Raw genomic sequence first — 20,153 nt, 5'->3', positions numbered from 1 at the left:
AGATCCATCTTGTGTTCCTACTTCAGGTGCATGTGAAAAATAGAAGGGAGAGGGTGAAAGAACTTACCCCGAGGAGGTTTTTAGGCACATAGCCTTCCTTGTCATTGAGGCGGGCCCACCACCACTCCGTTTCGTTGTCATCCTTGCGCCTCAGAATAGTGATGGCATCGCCCTCGTGGAATGACAGCTCATCATTGTTCTGGGCTTCATAATCCCACAGAGCATACACCACCCCTTTATTCATCACTCCCAGCTTCTCCTGCACGCCTGTTAACAACACCAGATGGTAAAATAGCCTCTTTTTCCCCTCTGAGATTTTTACTATTGACACAGTGGCCCAAGTATTAGTCTCCTGTTAATAACATTTCATGAACAGTTTTCCATTATGAAATCCTGTCAGAAATTTAACTGCATGATAAAACCAAGTCTTAAGAATAATTCAGAGAACGAGGTTTTCTCTTTTATTATACATGCAATGGAAACTGCTTCGTACAGCAGGTCTTGTAGGGACACCCGAGGCTTTCGGAATTCACACAATGTCAGATATAACAGAGCCTTAATGAAGCTTAAATTCTCTGATGAAAACTAAAAAGTTGTCTGCTCCATCCAAGTGCTTTTCTTGCAAAATACATTTTAGTAACTAAGCACCTTCTGTAAGTTAAGTATTCATAAAGTGTACTTCTTTCTTTGTGTGATCTGCTAGAAATTTGTGCATCTGGAAGTTGGGAGTCTCTCTGTCAAAATACTTGACAACTCACTGTCAAAACCTCCCTGTAGAAGCATTTCCTTGAAATACAGCCAAATTAAAACTTTAAAAATCTTAACATTTGAAGGAGCCTGTGAAGTAATTCAGAACCCAGGAGGACTAAGACCAACATCACAGTGAAAAGATGATTCTGGTTTTAGCACTTTGAAAGCACAGGGACATGATGGGCCATATCATGAAGTCTGGGGCCTAAGCAGATGTTACACACAGATCAGAGGGACAAATCAGGATGAATCTTAGAGAAGAGTTGGTAGGTGTCACAGCTTACCATACAAAAACTGGGAACACTGAATATAACCTTCTTCCATCTCCTCACACTTGTCTGCAGCAGTTTCTATATCACTTATAGTTGAAGCAAAAATAGCTGCCCCAGATTCAACCAGTAGTTTACAGAGATGAACACTATTGCAAGAAGCTGCACAATGCAAGGGTGTCCTGAAATAAAGCAAAAAAAGTGCATGTGAAAAGATAAGCTTCCATGAATCCTAACTTTCATCTTGCTATGTAGAGCCTGTCTATATTAAAAGAAGATTTTTCTTTGTGTTTATAGTATGTGTACGCATTGTCCAAAACCTGTCAAGCAGCTGGGGTGGATTTCAGGATTTACCTGAAAAATACCAGTAAAGCCAAGCATTATAAAACAGATGACAGGAAAACTAGTAATTTTCACAGCTTACAAAGCTGCTGGGTGTAAAAGGGTATTTTCCAGTAGAAGGAAACCTGGAAGGTAAAACAAAGGTGAGGATTCACATCCCCACCAAAGACTTCAGGAATGCTATGGCTACCTGTAAGGTGAGATTCTTCAAGAACACCAACATCTGTGGTGGGTTCTACCATGATGAAACTTAAACAAATTAACTTTTGTCATTTGTTATTTATGCTTTTAATTATTTCAGCATCTGAACAAGAAATGCAACTGTACCACTAATTAAAGCCAAACTGTAATCTAGTTTATGGTTTAAGCGTGCTTGCTTGGGAGCTGAACACACTGTAACCTTGCATTTGAGTTCATCTCCACCTAGAGCTTAGAGAATGCTCATTTACTGGGGATAAAGGGGAAGGAAATTGTTTCCAAAACAGGTCTCAACTCGATTTTGAATGTGCATCTAAATGGTGTTTCTCCCAGACACTAGGTTAAAAATCTTAACACTTACCACCCATCACTATCTGCTGCATTTACATTTACACCAAAATCGAGTAGGAACTTCACAATGTGGTGATGACCAGCACACACTGCATTATGCAAAGGTGTAATGCCTTCATCATTTGGTTTACTCGGATCATCAACCTGTTGAAAACAAAAAAAATAGTTCAGCACTTTCTTTTTCCTGAATACTGAATGAGGTTGCCATTGTTTAAAAGCTTACCTCATATATGATTCGTTGTACCAGATCAAATTCCCCCTCCAAAGAAGCATCTAGGAGGAGAGCCAAGGGATTGAACTTCACTCTCAAACCATGGCCTGTTCTTTCTGAGTTGGGTTTCTTCAAGTTGGTACGTTTTGTCTGAGTAGAGATGAAGGTTGGAAGGCATCATTTCAGGTTGTACAAGTATAAAAATTGTTCATTTAAGAATCTCATCTTCCTTAGATGATATTCAGAACTATGTAATCATTTCTATTTAAAAGTCTCTAAGTAGAAGGCTTGACACATTACTATATTTTATGTAGTTAAAATATGAAAAAGCAAGCCAATATAATTTCAAAGCTTCTAATTAAAGATAGTGAGTATAAGGAATGAAGTATCTAAGTGAATGTTTTAAGCATCATCATCTTAATTGTATCTAATAGAAGCTGTGTGTATTACTGGTGGATTATCTGAGACACTGTGAAAACTTTTGCTTAGCCTGGAAAGCACGACACAATTAAGCCAGAGTCTGTACTTAGAGGAATCAACGCCTTGAATTAGCAGGAGTCTCTGTTGTAGATCAGGCCTGGCAAGTTGGGAGTTTTGTTGCAGAAACAAAAAGAACAGAACATGAAGCTATTTTATGTGACATTCTAGCAGGTGTTATCAGAAGCAGCATTTTTTTTTTAAGATCTGAAGCACATTTAAATGTGTTTCAAGAGTATTCTGAATGCCTTATATGTGTCCTTGTCACTTTCTGGGGGAAAAAATATCTATTATTAACTACAGCTTTTATAGAATGCTTTTAGTCTCTAGCTCTGTAAGATCTGTTTTCACTTATGGTCCTATATAGGATGGCTGTTTCAGTTTGGAAAATAAACCCTTTACGTTATGAATAATACTAGTTGCTAGCATATCCCATTCTCCCAGAAGTACCCTGGCCCTTATGCTCATGGAAAACCATATAAAAACCCTTGTGCACACTGCAGTCAAATTCTCAGAGGAATGCAAGGTTCCTACCTGAATCAAAAAGTGGAGATGAACCTTGGTTTCAAAGAGTGATATCACAACAACAAAGAATAAAATTCAGGTTTTTTCTGTATTTTTCAATTCTCCAAATGTGGTAGATTTTGGTAATGGCAAGTATTTAAAAGATTTTAGTGCAGCTGGAGGAGGGACTTTGGAAGCAATTCAGAGTATGTGACAAGCCCATCAGAAGAACATTTCTGCTATCACAAGCCAGCTGTGCTGCTGCTGGAGTTAGCCCTGGTCCATCTCTCCTCTAAGCTGAGAGGGCAAAAGGAGTGCATTTTCCCCAGAACAGCTATTTCAGCTTGCCTGCAAATTAAAAAGCTTCCCACTGACACAGCTTACCCTTAGTTTTACACAAATAGTTATCTTTGGAGGCCTGGACAAATTTAAAAAAAAAAAAAAAAAAATTAATGGAATCTCAAATTCCAGAATAAGTTCTACAAGAATCTCCAAAAAGTTGAAAAATACATACACCTCCCATTACCTGTTTGCATATTTTCCTTATTAAGCAGCTAGAGTAGTAAAGAAACTAATCCATCAGAATTCTCCCTGGAACTCCCCTGGTTTTCTTTCCTTTTAATATCAGGAGATTTCAAGTGCAAAGATACTGCTGAGCACAAACTTGCCATATTCCAGTTATGCTTAAACACAAAGCTAATTGTGTAGTTCACAAAGTTGTTCTTTTGCTTTGTTACTTACTGGAGGCAGTGGAGGAGGAAGAGCAGGTGGCAAAGGAGCTTCATCTTCTACTGGAGAACTGACCTCTGGTGTGGGACTGGGTGACTGCTCAGTAGAAGGAACTATAGCAAGATTGTTGTTGTTGTCTTCAGTTGTCTCAGGTGTTTGATTCGTGGTTTCAGTGCTTATCAGCTCCTCGGTAGCGGGAGAAGGTAATTCATTATCATTGGCATCTGACGAAGGGGGTGGTTCATCAGGGACAGGAACTGTAGGTTGCACAGGGATTGGTTCTTCAATATTGCCATTGGTGCTGGCGTTCCCATTATCAACGTCAGCTAGGTTGCCTATGAAGTCCTGTGGATTGCTTGGCTGATAAAAAGGAGCACTTTCTATCCCTCCAGCCAGGGTATTAAAGCGCTGGTACAATAATTTTTGTATATTTGGTCCACTTGGGCCCTCTGGCTCAGTGATGGAGCTGCGTTTCTTTAACGGCCTCGGAGCATTGGCCAGTTTTCTCCTCAGAGCCTCGAGGTCAGCATCGCTCTGATACCGTAGGGGCGAGTGCACAATAGGGGTGAGCTTAGTAGGACTAAGAGGACGGGGAATGTTTTCCACATTGCTGTTTTCAGTGGGTGGTGGAGCATTTTCCAGCTCTTGATCTTTTTCAGTGACCTCAGTCTGAGGCTGAGATTGTGGCTGTGAGGGAGACTGGGCAGGCAAAGAACCATGAAGGAATGGCAAGGGTGAGGGAGAGGTTGAACCAGACTGTAATACAGGCTTTCCATAAACTGAAGAAAAGAAAGATGGAAAACAGTGAAGAGCTGTTCTCAAATTACATAATAAAATATTTATAAATAAACTCTTGCTACTTGTTTGACACTACTACAGAAAAAAAAATGTTCTGGGGACTATCAAAACAGAAATAAATACTTACCTTGGTGATGCTGATGCTTCTTACAATTATAAGCTACAAGTAGCATCTGGACTGTTTTTCCTCTTTCAAGAGGAAACAACAAGAGGAGAAAAACTCTCCTGTTGAGACTCTGTTTTTTCAACTTATTTATCAAAGTACTGGTAAAGTATCCAGGCTATATTGTTCCAATTGCATGTTGTTTTAAAAAGGTAAATCAATGCATAACCTCAAAAATATATTGAATGATTTTGCTCCTATTCTGCATACACAAAAAAAACTTTCCTCACAGATTTAGACAAGTTTTCCAAACCAATATGGGAAGCAAACTAAGCCAAACAAGTAGATCTTAATGGATTCCAAAGAAAAAAAAAAGCAAAATATATTCTACCTGCTTTTACCGACTTATTTAAGGTATTGTACACAGCTTGTTGGTAATTCTTTGGTGGTGTTGCTTGCTGAAGATACACTGAGTAGATGGAACTGGAGTTCACTGTCTGTGGCCCTTTTCTGGGAGACTGAGGTCTGGATCCTTTATCAGCGAGAAAAGGTCTGATTGCCACAGTCAAAGGCAGTTCTGGCCTGCCCTCTCCTCCTGGGAACAAGGGGGGACCGGAGGGTTGATACGTGGGGCTGGGAGGGACAGAAATTCTCTGCTGGATCTGCTGTGAAGAGCTGGGCTGGTGCATGTTGCTGGGAGGTGGGAGCGGAACCGGCCTTTGCCGATTTGCTATACTGGTGCCAGGTCTGGGAAGGCTGCCATCTTTCCTTCTTTCTAGAGAGTTTGTAGAACCTGTTCCTAAAGGAACTGGGCTTGGATAGGTCCCGTAGTTCTGAGGCAACTGCTTGCTTACACCAGGAACTGTTGGTGGCACCTTCCCCAGGTCAAGACCCTGTGTAAGAACAATAAATAGTATATACCATTTAATTAAATAAAGGACTTCTGAGCAAGAACATTCCTCTTTCAACATACCATACTAGCTATCTTGTGAGACAGGAAAGGATTCAATGTAAACAATGTGTGTTCCTTTATCACTAGATATGATTCTACCTGAGTTTATCACAGGATCCCATCATACCTCCAGACAAAAGCCACTGTTTAAAGGCGCCTTCAGCTGTAACACATTCATATCAATTCAAAACTATCTGCATACATGCAAAGCCTGAATAACTTGTTCTGGATTCTGGATCTCAGTATCTAGTTGATAACATACTTGACAACATATACTGTCAGAGTTTACCGAAACAATTTAAAGACTAAATCCTTATTCTCTAAAGATTATAATCTTACAGAATTCATACAGTACTAGCATAACAGTCCAGACAGACACCACTAGTGGACTCACTTAAGGATAGATTTAATAACTTCTTTTGAGAGATTTTTATGAGAAAAAAAGTACATTGAAAAAGTAATAATCTATACCAAGGAAAAAGACTAACAAAGATATGAATTAGAGAAACATGAAGGAGGGGGGAGAGGATTATGAGAAGCAAAGAGAGAAAAGGGGAGACTAGATATGTAAAAAACCAGGAAGGAATACAAACTACTAAAGGTAAAAAAACCCCACACATTTTAATGTGATAAGAACAGAAAGGAACAGATGAAATACAAAGGTAATTTTCTTTATGACTTTTTAAATAAACAGCAGCAGGGAAATGGAATGTATATCTAACTGAAGTGAGTTCAGCTATGAAAACTAAAGGTTCATAATTTCAGCAAAGCAGATCTATAAATATATCGCAGATGAAACCCACCATTTTATCAGTACTTCCTAATACTGAAGTTGGCAAAGGCTGGCTGGATATAGTTCCTTGTTTTAAAGCAGTATCCATGCTTGATTCTTTCCAGTCTGTGTTGGAGATCTGAGGGGGTTTTACCACAGGGGCTGAGCTCTGTTTTAGTATCGGCCAATTTCCATCATTAGCTTGAAAACAGACAAAAATACTAGATTTAAGATAATCCATACTAGCATTGCAAACAAGCAAAACTACACATGAAATAAAACAACTTCGATTACAGTGGGATTAGTTTTATTCTAGAAGTGAGATAAATTAACGTTTGATTCAGAAATCAATACTGAAAGCCAAATCACTGCATACAATGTGCTGTTCACTACCCTTTAACACTCAAATCCACTGAAAATTTCTGTGGAAAAAATGTAATTAAAATTTTGGCTTGAGTGTTGCATATTCTGCTATTAGAAGGCAAACAAACTCAGAGTAAAAATCCTTACAGAAACACTTCATCAACAGAATTCTTTGGGTACTATCCAGAGACACTGTCAAATTACACTAAATGTTAAGTCTGTGTAAGCCCCGAGTGGACTTGCTCCAAATTTAAACTATGGTTACCAGATTCATTCACCCATAACAGGATGTAAAAACTCCCTTGAACAGCAGGGTGGAACAAAAGCACACATTCCTTTGCTGGAAGTGGTAGTTAACTCACCTTTTGTTTTTCCTCAACACACTCACCCGATTAGAATTGCCTCAGAGATTTAATATTAAATACATTTATAAAGTCAGCTGACAACTTTAACTCAGCGTGAAGACACAAGTCATGGGCTTTTATCTTCATCATATGCAAAAAATCATACATAGCTGCACATAAACTGAGGCAAAAAATCCTTAAAGAAGTCCTAGATGCATTGATATGTTACTTTATAAAGTCTGTGAGACTAGTTTCAGTTCTCTACATAAGCAAAAGAGTTTCAGTAGCCTAATAATTAGATATGGTTTATAATAACTAAATACATCCAATGTTAGAGCCTAAGGATTTGATCTGCCTTTAAAAGATTAAAATTCAGGCATCTCTTCCTATAAGGAGACTGGAGATCATTTCTCCATCCCCATGGCTTGTAATTGTTGTAGTGCAGCACTTAAATCAGCAAAGATGATGTGTAACAATTAACTTTACTACAGGATAGCAGCTAAAATGGAGGGGGATTGTGCACGTGTGGAGATTCAATGATATTTCTGGATCCCACAGTAATACAGTATCAAATGAAAACCAGGTATTTAGAGGCCAAGTTTCCCATTTCAGTTCTAAGCCTCTAGGAAACAGAATCAGCAGAGCTATTTCTAGAATTCTCTGTCTAGTATAGTAGATAGTCTCAAAATAAGCTGCATAGGAACATTCTAACGAGAGTGATTTTTCCATCACCATTCTACTTTCTATCCATGAGCCTTACCCTCTTTGTTGAGTATCTCTCAAAACAGGATTAACACTTGCATATTTTTACACTGAGAATACAGTATATAGTCCAGAAATCACTTTTCGCACTTGCAAACTGTCGGGAAGCAAAGTAATGAGGCCCAGCTTTTAATACTGGCAACATCCAAGAACTGAAAATGCTGTGGGTTTTGTTTGTTATTGTTTTCATCATCTTGTTATCAGGAGCGAGACCAAAAAAGCATCTAAGCACTTAGACCCTAAACAATGGCAAATTTTCCAACTATGCCACTGAATTAAATGTTTACTGTACAAAATACACACGACATTCTGTACCTCCAGTAAGGTTACAGTTCAGTAAAACCTTTGTTTTGAAGATCAAAATGTGTTATAATTGATTCATGCTGAACATGAAAGCATCTGGATCTGTAAGTTTAGTTATGAGGAAAGCACTTACAGAAACAACACCAAAAGACTTGACAAATTTAAACATCTTACCTGCAAATTCAACCCACACTCTTCTATTAAAAAGACAGATACACAAAAACTTATTGTAATCAGCATGTTTATGCCCAAATTTTGAGGTAACAGACTGGAAGTAAATTCAGATTCTCCCTCCTCTCTCTAACTTACACTGTGAGGGTGGGGAGTCAGTGGCACAGGTTGTCCAGGGAAGTTGTGGATGCCCCATCCCTGAGGTGATGTTCAAGGCCAGGCTAGATGAGGCTTTGAGCAACCTGGTCTAGGGGGATCTGATGCCAACACCCTCCTGACAAGGCCACGCCAGCTCCTGCTCTCAGCCACCTCATAGCCAACTGGCTCCATCCTCCCCTCCAAATGCACCCTCTTGCCTGTATCTGTAAACTAACACCCAGTGTACTTCAACTCTCACCAGGCCATTGTGCATTTACATAAATAAGACAGGGACACACAGACACAAATGGTTTTGTGCATTTTCTCTGACTTCACCTAAAATTTCTGTAGGTCTGGATCCAGGATACTTACTATAGCAACTGAAGTACACTCCCAGTCCAATGGAAGGCAGCAAGATTCTGGGTATTGACTTTGACAGCGTGAGCTTTTATCCCAACTCTGGGGTCAGTGCAACGTGGAAACTTGAAGTTTTCCACAAAGTAACTCAAACTAAGCCTGTATTTTATACATCTATCCAATCCAAGATATACTAAAACACACTTTAGTGATTGCCAGAAATTTCTAACATTTTGAAAATTTTGAGGTTTTGCAGTGAAGAAAACTCATCCCAGGTACACTACTCTAGTATTCCTGGGATGAATTTGCTGCAAATCTGTTTCCTTCAAAGATGAAAAGCAACTTCTCAACCATTTTACATTTCAACAGCATCTTCTACATGCCAGACCACAACACAAATCCTAAAGATGCTGTTTAATATGCATCTGTGTGCAAGAGCTCAGATGACCATATTAAAAACTGAGTTCTTAGCTAGGCAGAGATCTTCTACGGACTCACAGTGCTGGGTGTCAAACAGAGTAGGTGCCAGGCGGATGACATTGTGAACAGCAGACTGAAGAGAAGTGGGAGGTGACAGAATAGGATCCACTATTATGTCTAAATCAGAAACCTTCCAGGTGTCTGGAGATTTTTTCACACACCCACAGTCTGTCTCTACCGGACACACCAAGGCAGATCCAGTTACACAGAAAAAGAAAGAAAAAAAGTGGTGGAAAAATTATAACAATGACAATGGAGAAAATTAGAACAGGAACACTCAGATAATGAGAAATAAAAGCATGACAGTTGAAAAAAATTCTCAATTTCTTTTCTTCCTTCCTGGGAGCATATAAGCTTCTCCTTACATAAATCTATTTTACAGAACAAGTACCTTCAAAATAATAAATACAAAGTCAGTCCTAAGGCAGTATAATTATTTCTGTAATATTAAAAGTCCTGAGGTAGGTCTAGAAGTGGGTATATATATTTTGGGAGGTTGATATTACAAAATTTTGATTTTTGGTTGGTAAACTTAAAAGTTAGGAACTGTCCTTTTCCGTATGTGGAAGAAGGATCCACAAATCTGAAAACTAAACTGTTGCAAATCTGTACCTTCACCCTACAATTAAGTCATTCCATACTCTTGGGACTTTTCCATAAATCCACAGCGATGGGGTTTGTAGAGATTTTAAATACTTTTACCTGATAAAGGTATTGCTAAATCACTAATACCAATGGGAAAGATTGGGGTCTTTTTTTTTTAAGTTCTGTTTGGCTAGTTTTACTTTCTGACATTCTTTTCTTCAGAGAGGTTCAGATTGTCTTCCCTCCATCTTTTCCTCCCCATCTGGAAAGCCTGCTGCAAATTTTACTGGAATATTCAGTTTTAAGTACTTGAATGTATGTGAATATTGCAACAGCTTTCGTCTCCTACTCATTTTCCTTATCCCATTTTTAATGTCTCCTAGGATACCAGGTAAAATAAGTCCTGTGGTTAGACGAATGGGATCATGCAATTTTATTTGTATTATGCGTATTTTCCTAGCTTATAATTTCTTAAGAATTCTGAATCTTCTAAGATATGAGCAGAGAGGTGGGATTTGCTAGAATTGAGAATTTCAGGCACAAATATGACCTGCTTCATTTAGTCTCCAATGCAAATTAAATAATAATTCTATTTTATAATGTAGATGGTATTATTACTGATGGGAGACTTGGGAGCCAATTTCAGAGACAAAGTTCTGGAGACTACTCTGGAAGGGCAGCTTCTTCACTAAACAGGGCAGAAACAAGTAAACAACATCAATGTTAAGGTTATTCCATTTCAGAAATGCTTCAAGGGCCACAAACTCCCATATCTTAGACGGAGCAAAAACCTCCCATAGTTTTATTCTATTTTCCTATTTAGTCTCCTTCTAAGAAGTAATATTGTTATTATTTACTCACTAGCTTTACTTGACAAAAAGCAACATACTGTAAGTAGTTATTTATAATACAGTTTTCCACAAAGTTGATTTCATTATTGTATTCAAACACACGAACTAATTGAGAAAGCTATTAAAGACACAACATAGGATCTGTGAAGAAAATGTGCTCCTTTTAGGGATGTACCAGCCAGTAAAATTTCAAAGAAAACACTCAATAGCCTAAGTAAAATTCATGGAAAGAGGCAAAAATGCCACATATCAAATGACTTATGTCCAATTCACACAACAGTATTAACACATCTGAAACTTGCCTCTTCCACTACAGAAATTATGCCAACACTAAGATTGCTCCATTTCTTTATTGCCCCTTTTCAAACCGTATGTATTAATAAACATCACACAAGTACTTACCAGATTTTGATCTTCCATGTGTTGAGTTAGGAGCAATGGTGAGAGACTGTGGCTTAACTGGATCTACTGGAACAGCGTAAGTGCCAGCACTTGGAACTTGGATGTAAGGTCCTACTGCTGCTACCCTTCCTGAAGCACTCAAGGATGACTGGGGTGATGAAGTTCCATTAATACGATTTAACTGAAAACGATCAGACAAATTGAAACGTGAGTGTCCATTTAATCTAGACGTTGCTGCATGAACAGGGAGGTCTAAACTTAATTATCTAGAACCATGCACTGTAGCTAAGGCACCTTAATAATTAAGTTACCATGCTCTACGTTTCTACAAAAAGAGAAAAAAAAGTAGTAGAAAGCACAAATATTATTCCTTAAACTTAACACCTCAAAAATTCTTAGTCACAGCATATAAATCTCTTATAGACACCTTTATCTCTGTAAGGCCTCTTTCATTGTGCCTTTCTCAAGCAAATGGTCTAAAATGAGTTCTTAAATGATCAATATGTATGGGTTGGGGTTTTTTAAAGCAATACCTCCAGCTACTAATACATATGGAAATCCAAAATTCATCTCTAAAATCTTTTTGAAGGTCCAGACAACTATTAAGCCTAACTTTATCAAACCATTTATATTTTTATCCATTTTCCATACTGGAAGATCAGTATTTTATAAAATCCAATTTTTAATGCATCCATGCTTTTAAACACGTAGCACACAGTCATACTTTCCTTCCTAGAAATATAAACTTTTCAGATTTTTAATATAGTCTTGTCTGTGCCATGAAGAAAAATGAAAGGAAACATATTCTGTCTTACAGAAGTTTTTGGATAACTATGAGAAACCTTAAAATAGCTTTAAAGAACCTGCTACTCTTATTATACGTTCTTTATCTGTAAATGTATTACTTGAGTGGGAAAAAGTGAGATTCTATGTAGTTTTTATAGGCCCTTGATAAACTGAAGTGTGGCCCTTTTAACAGTTTATCTTACAGGAATGTTTTCTTTTTGACGTGCCTCAACTTTTTTCTTGTACAGTCGTTCGCGCAGCTCGTTGATTCGCTTGTCCATCATAGCCACCTCCATATTGCGTTTGTTTAGGAGCTCTTTCTGCTGCTGGAGCTTGGAGTTCTGCTCCTGATTAAGCCTGTTACGGATCTTCAAAAATAAAAAAATGAAAAATAAAACCCCACTTGTTAGGGGACAGTTCTTGTTCTGTCTCTTGGCAAGTTGGTTTTTAATACAGTGTTAAAAAACCCAAAGCAACTTGGATCAACAACTTGTTCTGGTGTCTCTAATTTACGCTTACACACATCCTGTCAAGTTAGCATTTGCAATCATGAACAACTCTTGGAGGAAAACAGTGAAAAAATATCCTAAAAAACCTAGTGGATGCCTATTAAATACATACAGACTGCCTCCCATTTATAGAAAATGGATTGAGGAATTAGGCATAAAGACATTTCAGAACTGAATTCTACTGTGAAAAACTAAATCACAGAAAATGTTTGTTAGAAGTTATGCTCACCCAAGACAGCTTGTCTGTCACGAAAACTGAGTGACACCAAACTTGTAATAGAAACTCTGATTCTGTTTGCAGTTCCTCATGAGACTTCATGATGTCAAGCAGGGGTAACTGAACTGCTACTGCAGGGACTGGGCACAGATTTTCCTCTCTGCATGGGGACTAAACTGAAACCTTCACAGCGGTTTTCCAGTAGATGATGAGGTGGATTACCTTTATGGTTTAAATCAACCATGACACTCTTTATAATTATTTCTCTTGCTTTGCCATTGGCATTTTTTCATACCTTCAATAACTCAAACATTGTCTCAGTGTTCCAATTTTCATGGTAATGTTACAAGCAAAAAACACCTGAGGCAAATTTAAGTCTTGATAAACACATACGGGATCATTGTGAAGCACAAGAGAAAAATCTTCATCTATTGAGCATCTTAGTACTTAGAAATACTTAAGAGAAATACTCAAAGGCAGATAGACATGCCTTGTATAAATGGGGAAGGGGGAAAGGGACCCTTATTCCTAATGCATGAAAACACGATTGATTGATTGATTTGTATGTTGTATTTGCTCATCTATATAAATGAGACTAATTTTGAAATTTAAATTAATTTTAAAATATTAAATATATTAGAGCTGTTACCTTGATCACAATCAAGTACATGAGTAAATAAAAAAAGCCCTCAAAATCCTGATACATTAGCACATAACTGGACAAAATTCCAATGTAAACTGAATATTTAATTACTCATGTGAGAGCTACACTCTAGACATAACAATCTTCTTAGAGGAGGTATTCATGCAGGGAATACTCTGTGAATACACTGCAGCTATACTGCACTACATAATGCAGGGAATATAGTGCAGCTTGTATTTTTGATTACTGTATTAAAATATGTTATTTTATGTATTTTATTTACACCAGACAATATAGCTACATTTTCACAACACACTTTTAAAACTACAGTAATGTCTCCAAGTTAAGAGGGCATCTAAGTGAGCTTGCTATACCCAGTTCAGTGCAAACTAGAAAAGTACCAAAATGAGTTTTAGAAAAAAATTTTTGAGAGAGATTAAAACAAATAATAGGTTATGTGGACATTCAGTATTTGAGGGGCTGAGAAGCGTCCTTCAAAACACTTGCACACTTTGTATCATTACATGTATAAGAAACAAAATCGTTTTTAAAGCTAATGAAGTTCTTTCTGAAAAAAGGCTGTATGCCAACTACAACCTCACATGTTAACAGCATTCTAAGACACTGCTTTTGAGGTGTAACACAACAAATTGCCACTCATAAGAGCAGTAATACAACTTTTAAAATCCACAGCTGTAATTCAAATAGCATCTTTTTGTTACTTACCTGTAGCTCTTGATACAGCTTTTTTAATTCTACTGCTGCAGGCCCTGTCACTTGTCCATTGTAAGACTGAAACCCATTCAGTTTCCCTTTCCTTAAATCCTCCAGCTGCTGAGTGAGCTGATCCACTTTTAACACTGCAGCCTGCAGCTCCTGCTGCTTTTCTTGGAACATGGCACTTATATGCTCAATTTCAGTTGCTAAAATTAACAAGATAAAAATAACAAAAAAATAATAAATAAAGCAGAAGTTATTTTTTTTAATTCTACAAGTATTAACAAACACACCACACTAGCTTTACATTTAATATATGTATGCACCTATAAAATACTTGCATTGCAAATTTGCTAACAGCCATAGTATTTCCTAATAGTTAGAGAATAGACTTATTCTGACTTTGTTTGACTATGTAAAACTAACAACAAGTTCTGTCTCATACAAATTTCAAGGAAACACAGAATGTTTTTTTCTTAAGGGGGTTCTATCTGAAAACCTGCTTCAATGCTATACTGACTTATTATTTACTAGTCAGGCGGTGAACAGTAAATTCAATAAATTAAGAATTCCACATACACAGATTGCCATTCATCATCTTGCTGTAGTCCACTTGTCCTCTCATGGCACGGATTTTTTTCAGCTTTGTCTCTTGGGTTTCAACACGTTCTTTAAGTTTTTGAAGCTTTTCACTCTCAGAAACAGACTGCTGCTGGCGACGCTCTTGCTGCTTCAGGTAACGCAAACGTTGTTCCTGACAAAAGGAGGTTTTAAACACGAGGCACCTGTTACCCATTTATTTAAAAAAGCCCCCACCATATTAACTTAGAAAAACATATCACTTTGGTCAGGTTTTTTATTTCCACAAATCAGAAAAGGTTATATATTTCGTTGAAATATGCATGAGTCCTAGAAAAAACTCTTAAACATCAAGTTAATAAATCTGTTTTAGAGCACAGAATCAAAATTTTTTTAGACAAAAAAAATCATATTTACACAGATACGCAAATACAGCCCTAGTTGGAACACTCATTCAAATACATCTGTGATGCTTCTTCTAGCACTTGTTTTCTGACACTATTAACAGTTTTCTTGCTGTTGGCAAAATAGATTACCAGCACTGTTACCCAGCTTCCCAAAGATGACAAAACATGACCAACAGAACATTTTGAACAAGATGACCTGCTGTAAAATAATGGTCCCGTTCTAAATAACAGTTCTTCTGCTGGGCACACAAGGAAAATTTTTTTAAAAAAACTTATTTCCATGAAGAAAGAGCAACAGAATCAGTACCTAGGTTGACTCCTAGGTACTCCAAGCATTGAAGGCATATTGTATACTACAATACTTCGAACAACATCAACAACATCAAAACCATTAAACCCCCTCCCCACTCTGCAAACATACTTAGATTCTTCCATATGCAAGACTTGGAAATATAATACTTGAATATTTATGAATTGGGCATATCCTCATCTCACACCACTATTACTGTAGTGGAGTGAATGAGCTACTAAAGATGAGCATGGAGTTGAGCTTGTTCTGCCACAGATCATGAAGGGGGCCACACAAGAGAGACAAGTAAGCCCTAGCAATATTTTTATAGTGACACACAGGTTGTTCGAGTAGTATTTATGCTGAAAGACTGTGCATTGCCTAAGGTAACATTATTCTGGTAAAATTATGGATTTCTCAAGCTATTTCTTGAGCTTAACTGAAGTAACTTAATGTGTTTTTCTCTATCCATGAAACTTATGCTTGCATATGTTCAAAAAAATTGGTCTGTATATAATTATTACCTTAGCAACCAACATTTGCTGTTGATTTTCAATCTGTTGCTGTTGTCGGGCAGCCATATCTTGCAGTTCAGAAAGAGTGAGCTCAACACGTGGATTCCCAACCTGCAGAACAGAAAATGTTACATGAATGTGTTGATGTGTATCAGGCATTCTGACCAGACAAGCTAAACCCCCACTCCTCAGAGGAAGATTAAAGGCTCCTCCCAAGTCCTCAGAGGAATGATGCGCACCTGTGAAACAGTGAGGAACATCAGAGCAGAAAGGAGGGGCACAGACCATGCAGAGGGACCGAAAAAGCAAAAAGTGGAAAAGTGGATGGAGAGGAAAACACTAAGAGACAAAACAAACAAGAAGAGAGAAAAGAGCCTTTATCTGACATTTAACATCTCTCTGTTCAGATGTTTGGTAGCACTGGCATACAGTCCTCGTAAAGCACATGAGAACACACATGCAAGCAGGTATTTTAGGCAGTACGAGAATCTGAAGCTGCTTTCCTTTCCTAATATTTTCAGCATAACTGTCTTGGCAGCTTAAACTGCTCATTCATATTTGCCTGGCACAGGACAAGACCACATGAGAACTCTTAGATAAAGGGTCACTAAGCTCACATCCAAAGATGGTGAAAATTCTGATAAACTGGGTACGAATCTGTAAAAACAGATGTCTGTAGAAGTGAAGCAAAGTAAAGCTGATCCCCTTTAGATAAGTAAGTGGCTATTACTTTGAATGAAATGCAAAGTATTAGCAAGGCTTTCTCACTCTTTTGCATTTCAAAACTAACACAAGCTACAAAATGAGGATAGAGACACAATTGATGGAAAGTCTTTAAAATTCATACCATGTGTGTGACCAAATCTCATGTGTTTTAAAACATGAATGCATTGTTTCAGTATATCCATAGTTCTATCAACAAATACAATTTATATTTATACACTAAATTACTTCAAGCACACTTTTTTGTATGCAATCTCAAGAGAGTGCAATGTACCAATAAAAATTCCAGAAGCTGACACTTGCTACTCAGAAAACCAAAACCCATAACCTGAGAATTGCAGGGTTTAACCACAACTTCAGAATTTCCACTGAAAGAAAATACCAGTCTTTGAAAAATTATGCTGCGAAGTTCAGAATAGCCCAACATCTGTTTCAAAGTATTTACACATAATTCAGTCAATTTATTGGATCAATGTAAATGCTGGACTACTGCACTCTAATAATTCAGTAAACAATGTAAATTTTTCACCAAATTACGTGACTACACTATTAGTAAACCAAATAAAAGTTACATCACTTGCTACCCCCAATATAGTCAATACCACTGAAAAAGAAAACATAATTAAATATTTTGGATATATTGATGAATAAAACTGTTTCAAATGCTTATAAAATGGAATGAGGTTTGAACATTTTACAGACATACAGAAAAAAAACCCCAAACAACCAAAACAACCCCCCAGTGCCCAAAATCAATCCCACATCAGATTACAGATCTGATCACACATCTGATCCCACAGGAAAACTGAATTAGCTGCTCTGCTTTTCTGGGCCCACCCTACTAATGTCCAGTGATGTATCTCCTGAAGTACTTGTACTTCACTCCCAGAAACATCTTGTTGACACCACAGTATCTCAAGCACTTTGAATGGCTTTTTTCATATTTCTACATCAAACTCCTACATAAGTATCAGTTCTCCAACCAGTGCACAATACAGAACTGTTTCTTTAAGCATCATTTAGGAAAGGAAAATACAATTTGTTTTAAAGTAACTGATTTTTTTTTCCTACCTGAATTAAAATTTTATGCTGCTGCATATAATTCTTTAAGACAAAGACCTCAAGGTCAATCACTAAAGTGAGCCAGACTTGGATCACTAACTTTTAAAGCTGCTGCATCTTGGACACATGATATAGACATGTCAGCTAAAATGTTTAGATTAAGTTATTGCCTCTGTTTGAACATTTCCCACTGAATAAATTATGAAGTGAAATTATAATTCTTACTGGAAACAACAACTGAAATTCCTCTTACTAGTCAACAATAATGAAAAAATTTTATAGCAGAGAAGTAATTAAAAGAGGTGAAGTCCACTCAAGATACTAATTTTCTATTTCAACACAGGGAAAAAAATAGACCTTACTAGTGTGCACTTTTTTTATTAGCATGACTTACGCAGAGAAGAGTCCTTCCCAATCTTCTTTCAGGGCAAGTAACTTGTACCCACTTGTGGCCATCAAAAGAGACATTTATTATTAATTACAGACTGAAAGGCACTAATTGGCTAAGAAAGTAAGGAAGCTTCTCCAAGTGCCATCCACAAACCAAAATGTGCTTACTTGAGACAAGAAAACAACACAGAAACCAGATGCTGCTCCCAGAACATGTTCAGGCTCTGCTGACTTCAGTTGGCATGCCCAATTGCCATAAGAAAATAAACCTCTACATCTGCTTCTGCTGGGCTCTGCAGGCAATTCTTACAAGGGGCTCAGAACAGCATGAAGGCTTCCCTCTGGATCGCTGATTTTAGAATTTAAAGGGGGAATGTGTGTGACTTGAAAGTATTTTCACAATACACACATGTGCTTTCTCAGAAATATGTAACTTGCATTAAACTATGTGAAGTTTTCCCAGTGCTTCCTTTCTCTCTGCTTTGATTGCCAGTTGAAGTTAAAAACATTCATAGCTCCAGTATTTCCAGTAAAAATTTTGAGTATAACACTGTCCAAGAAATAGAGAGATCTTTTATTCCATTAAGTAATCTTGTTAAAAATACATCCAGACTCAGAGGTGGTATCTGTATAGTGGTTGCAAGAACTTCAAGGTAAAAAAGCCATTTCACCACGTGAAAATTAAAGATTTTCTAAATGGCTAATGTAAACCTGGAATGTACAATGGCAATAAGAAACTGGTTTGTAAAAGCACCAGAAACTAACAAAAAAACCCCAACCCAGTTTAACCCAAGAGCTCAGAATTTTTACTGCTTTAAACAAGCATATTTGAAAGTCTCTCTCATAATGCCTGGCAAAAGTACGGTACTATTTTGCATCATGTGAAATATAGAAGATTAATTACAAGATTAATGCAAATATTAGCATCTCCTTGAAGAAGCTATTAACTACTGCAAAATGTTCCATTTAGAAAGTGTAATATCTAAAAACCTTTTATAAATGGCAAAGCACAATAACATGGGAAACAGTGATAATTAACAATTTAAATATAAACACCCTATGAGAAATCTCTTAACGTTCACCTCACTGAATACCAATAAGTATCCCTTTCACTTCCAAGAGCTACACTACACTTAGGAAAAAAAAAAGACAGCTGAGGAAACAAAGCATTGAACCTGTAACTTCACTCTCCGTTTTCTCCTTTTCATCCACATGGCAAAAGCAGTAAACAGAGCAAGCAGAATTCCTCTTCAACAGCAAATAAATTCTTTTCAGATAGACCGTTGCTGGTTTCAGGTCTCCAAATCAGCACAGCTTCATTTTTGAAACAGCATGAAAAACACTGAATCCTTCTCTTGTCTAGATCTAGTTAAATCAATTAGTTTAGAGCACTTCATATTAGTTAAGTCTGCTTGCAATAATCTATATGCAAACACCGCCCCAAAAAAAGTCCATCTCAGCCCTTCTCCAAAACCTCAGGCTATGCCAGGCAAAGACAGCGCTGCGTTTTCAGTTCTTTAATTCCATCCACGAAGTCAAGACACTCACCTCTCATAACAAACACGAGCCTATCACATTTAAGGTCCAGACCTCCTCCTTTCTCCTGCAGCAAGGGAAACAGACCTCCCCTACAGAACTGACTTCTGAAGGAGGTACTAAAAAGCCACTACAAATACCTACTCCTCCAGATTCCACAGATTCATTTGCTACATGGTGATACATCAAAGCAGACAGTTTTGCTGAATTGTAAATTTTTTTTCATTGATTCACAGCAGCATTTACACAGGGATGAACTCCTAAATGAAATGCCATAGAGCAAACACTGCATTATTAGGCACTGAAGAAGTATTATGTATGTCTCATATAGATAAGAATAATTTACACCTATATTCACCAATTTCTTAATATTGACAGGGATCTTAAAAAAATTGTATTTATGTTATTTAACATGCACTTTAAAAGGGCATGATGAAAGATAGAATTTGTAATGAACTTGAGTTTCAGCTTCTGACATCACCCTCCTATTACAAGCTAATATTTTACCATTTGATGATTAATATTTTTGAGACAGGTGAGATGAATAGTACAGTAGTAATTAAATCGT

General features: G+C 37.3%; 1 protein-coding gene across 7 annotated transcripts in view; it reads right to left on the bottom strand.

The window, feature by feature from the left end:
* The window catches only part of PPP1R13B (protein phosphatase 1 regulatory subunit 13B), a 69,563-nt gene that overhangs the window by 2,358 nt on the left and 47,052 nt on the right, over positions 1–20,153 (bottom strand). For 4 of the 7 annotated variants that reach the window (XM_048308428.1, XM_048308435.1, XM_048308433.1 and 1 more), the window contains 13 exons: positions 15,884–15,985; positions 14,664–14,838; positions 14,094–14,290; positions 12,202–12,366; positions 11,213–11,393; positions 9,393–9,548; positions 6,488–6,657; positions 5,124–5,625; positions 3,844–4,610; positions 2,134–2,271; positions 1,921–2,054; positions 1,035–1,201; positions 68–267 (listed from right to left, as the gene is read on the bottom strand). In XM_048308428.1, the coding sequence (XP_048164385.1) occupies positions 68–267; positions 1,035–1,201; positions 1,921–2,054; positions 2,134–2,271; positions 3,844–4,610; positions 5,124–5,625; positions 6,488–6,657; positions 9,393–9,548; positions 11,213–11,393; positions 12,202–12,366; positions 14,094–14,290; positions 14,664–14,838; positions 15,884–15,985 (3,054 nt within the window). The remainder of the gene's footprint in view (positions 1–67; positions 268–1,034; positions 1,202–1,920; positions 2,055–2,133; positions 2,272–3,843; positions 4,611–5,123; positions 5,626–6,487; positions 6,658–9,392; positions 9,549–11,212; positions 11,394–12,201; positions 12,367–14,093; positions 14,291–14,663; positions 14,839–15,883; positions 15,986–20,153) is intronic. The other 3 variants (XM_048308430.1, XM_048308431.1, XM_048308432.1) reach the window with 3 other exon arrangements.

This window comes from Corvus hawaiiensis, chromosome 6 (assembly GCF_020740725.1).
Source record: "Corvus hawaiiensis isolate bCorHaw1 chromosome 6, bCorHaw1.pri.cur, whole genome shotgun sequence".
Taxonomy (NCBI): Eukaryota; Metazoa; Chordata; class Aves; order Passeriformes; family Corvidae; genus Corvus; species Corvus hawaiiensis.
The sequence above is the reverse complement of the archived record's forward strand: the minus strand, read 5'-3'. Positions and strand labels throughout refer to the sequence as shown.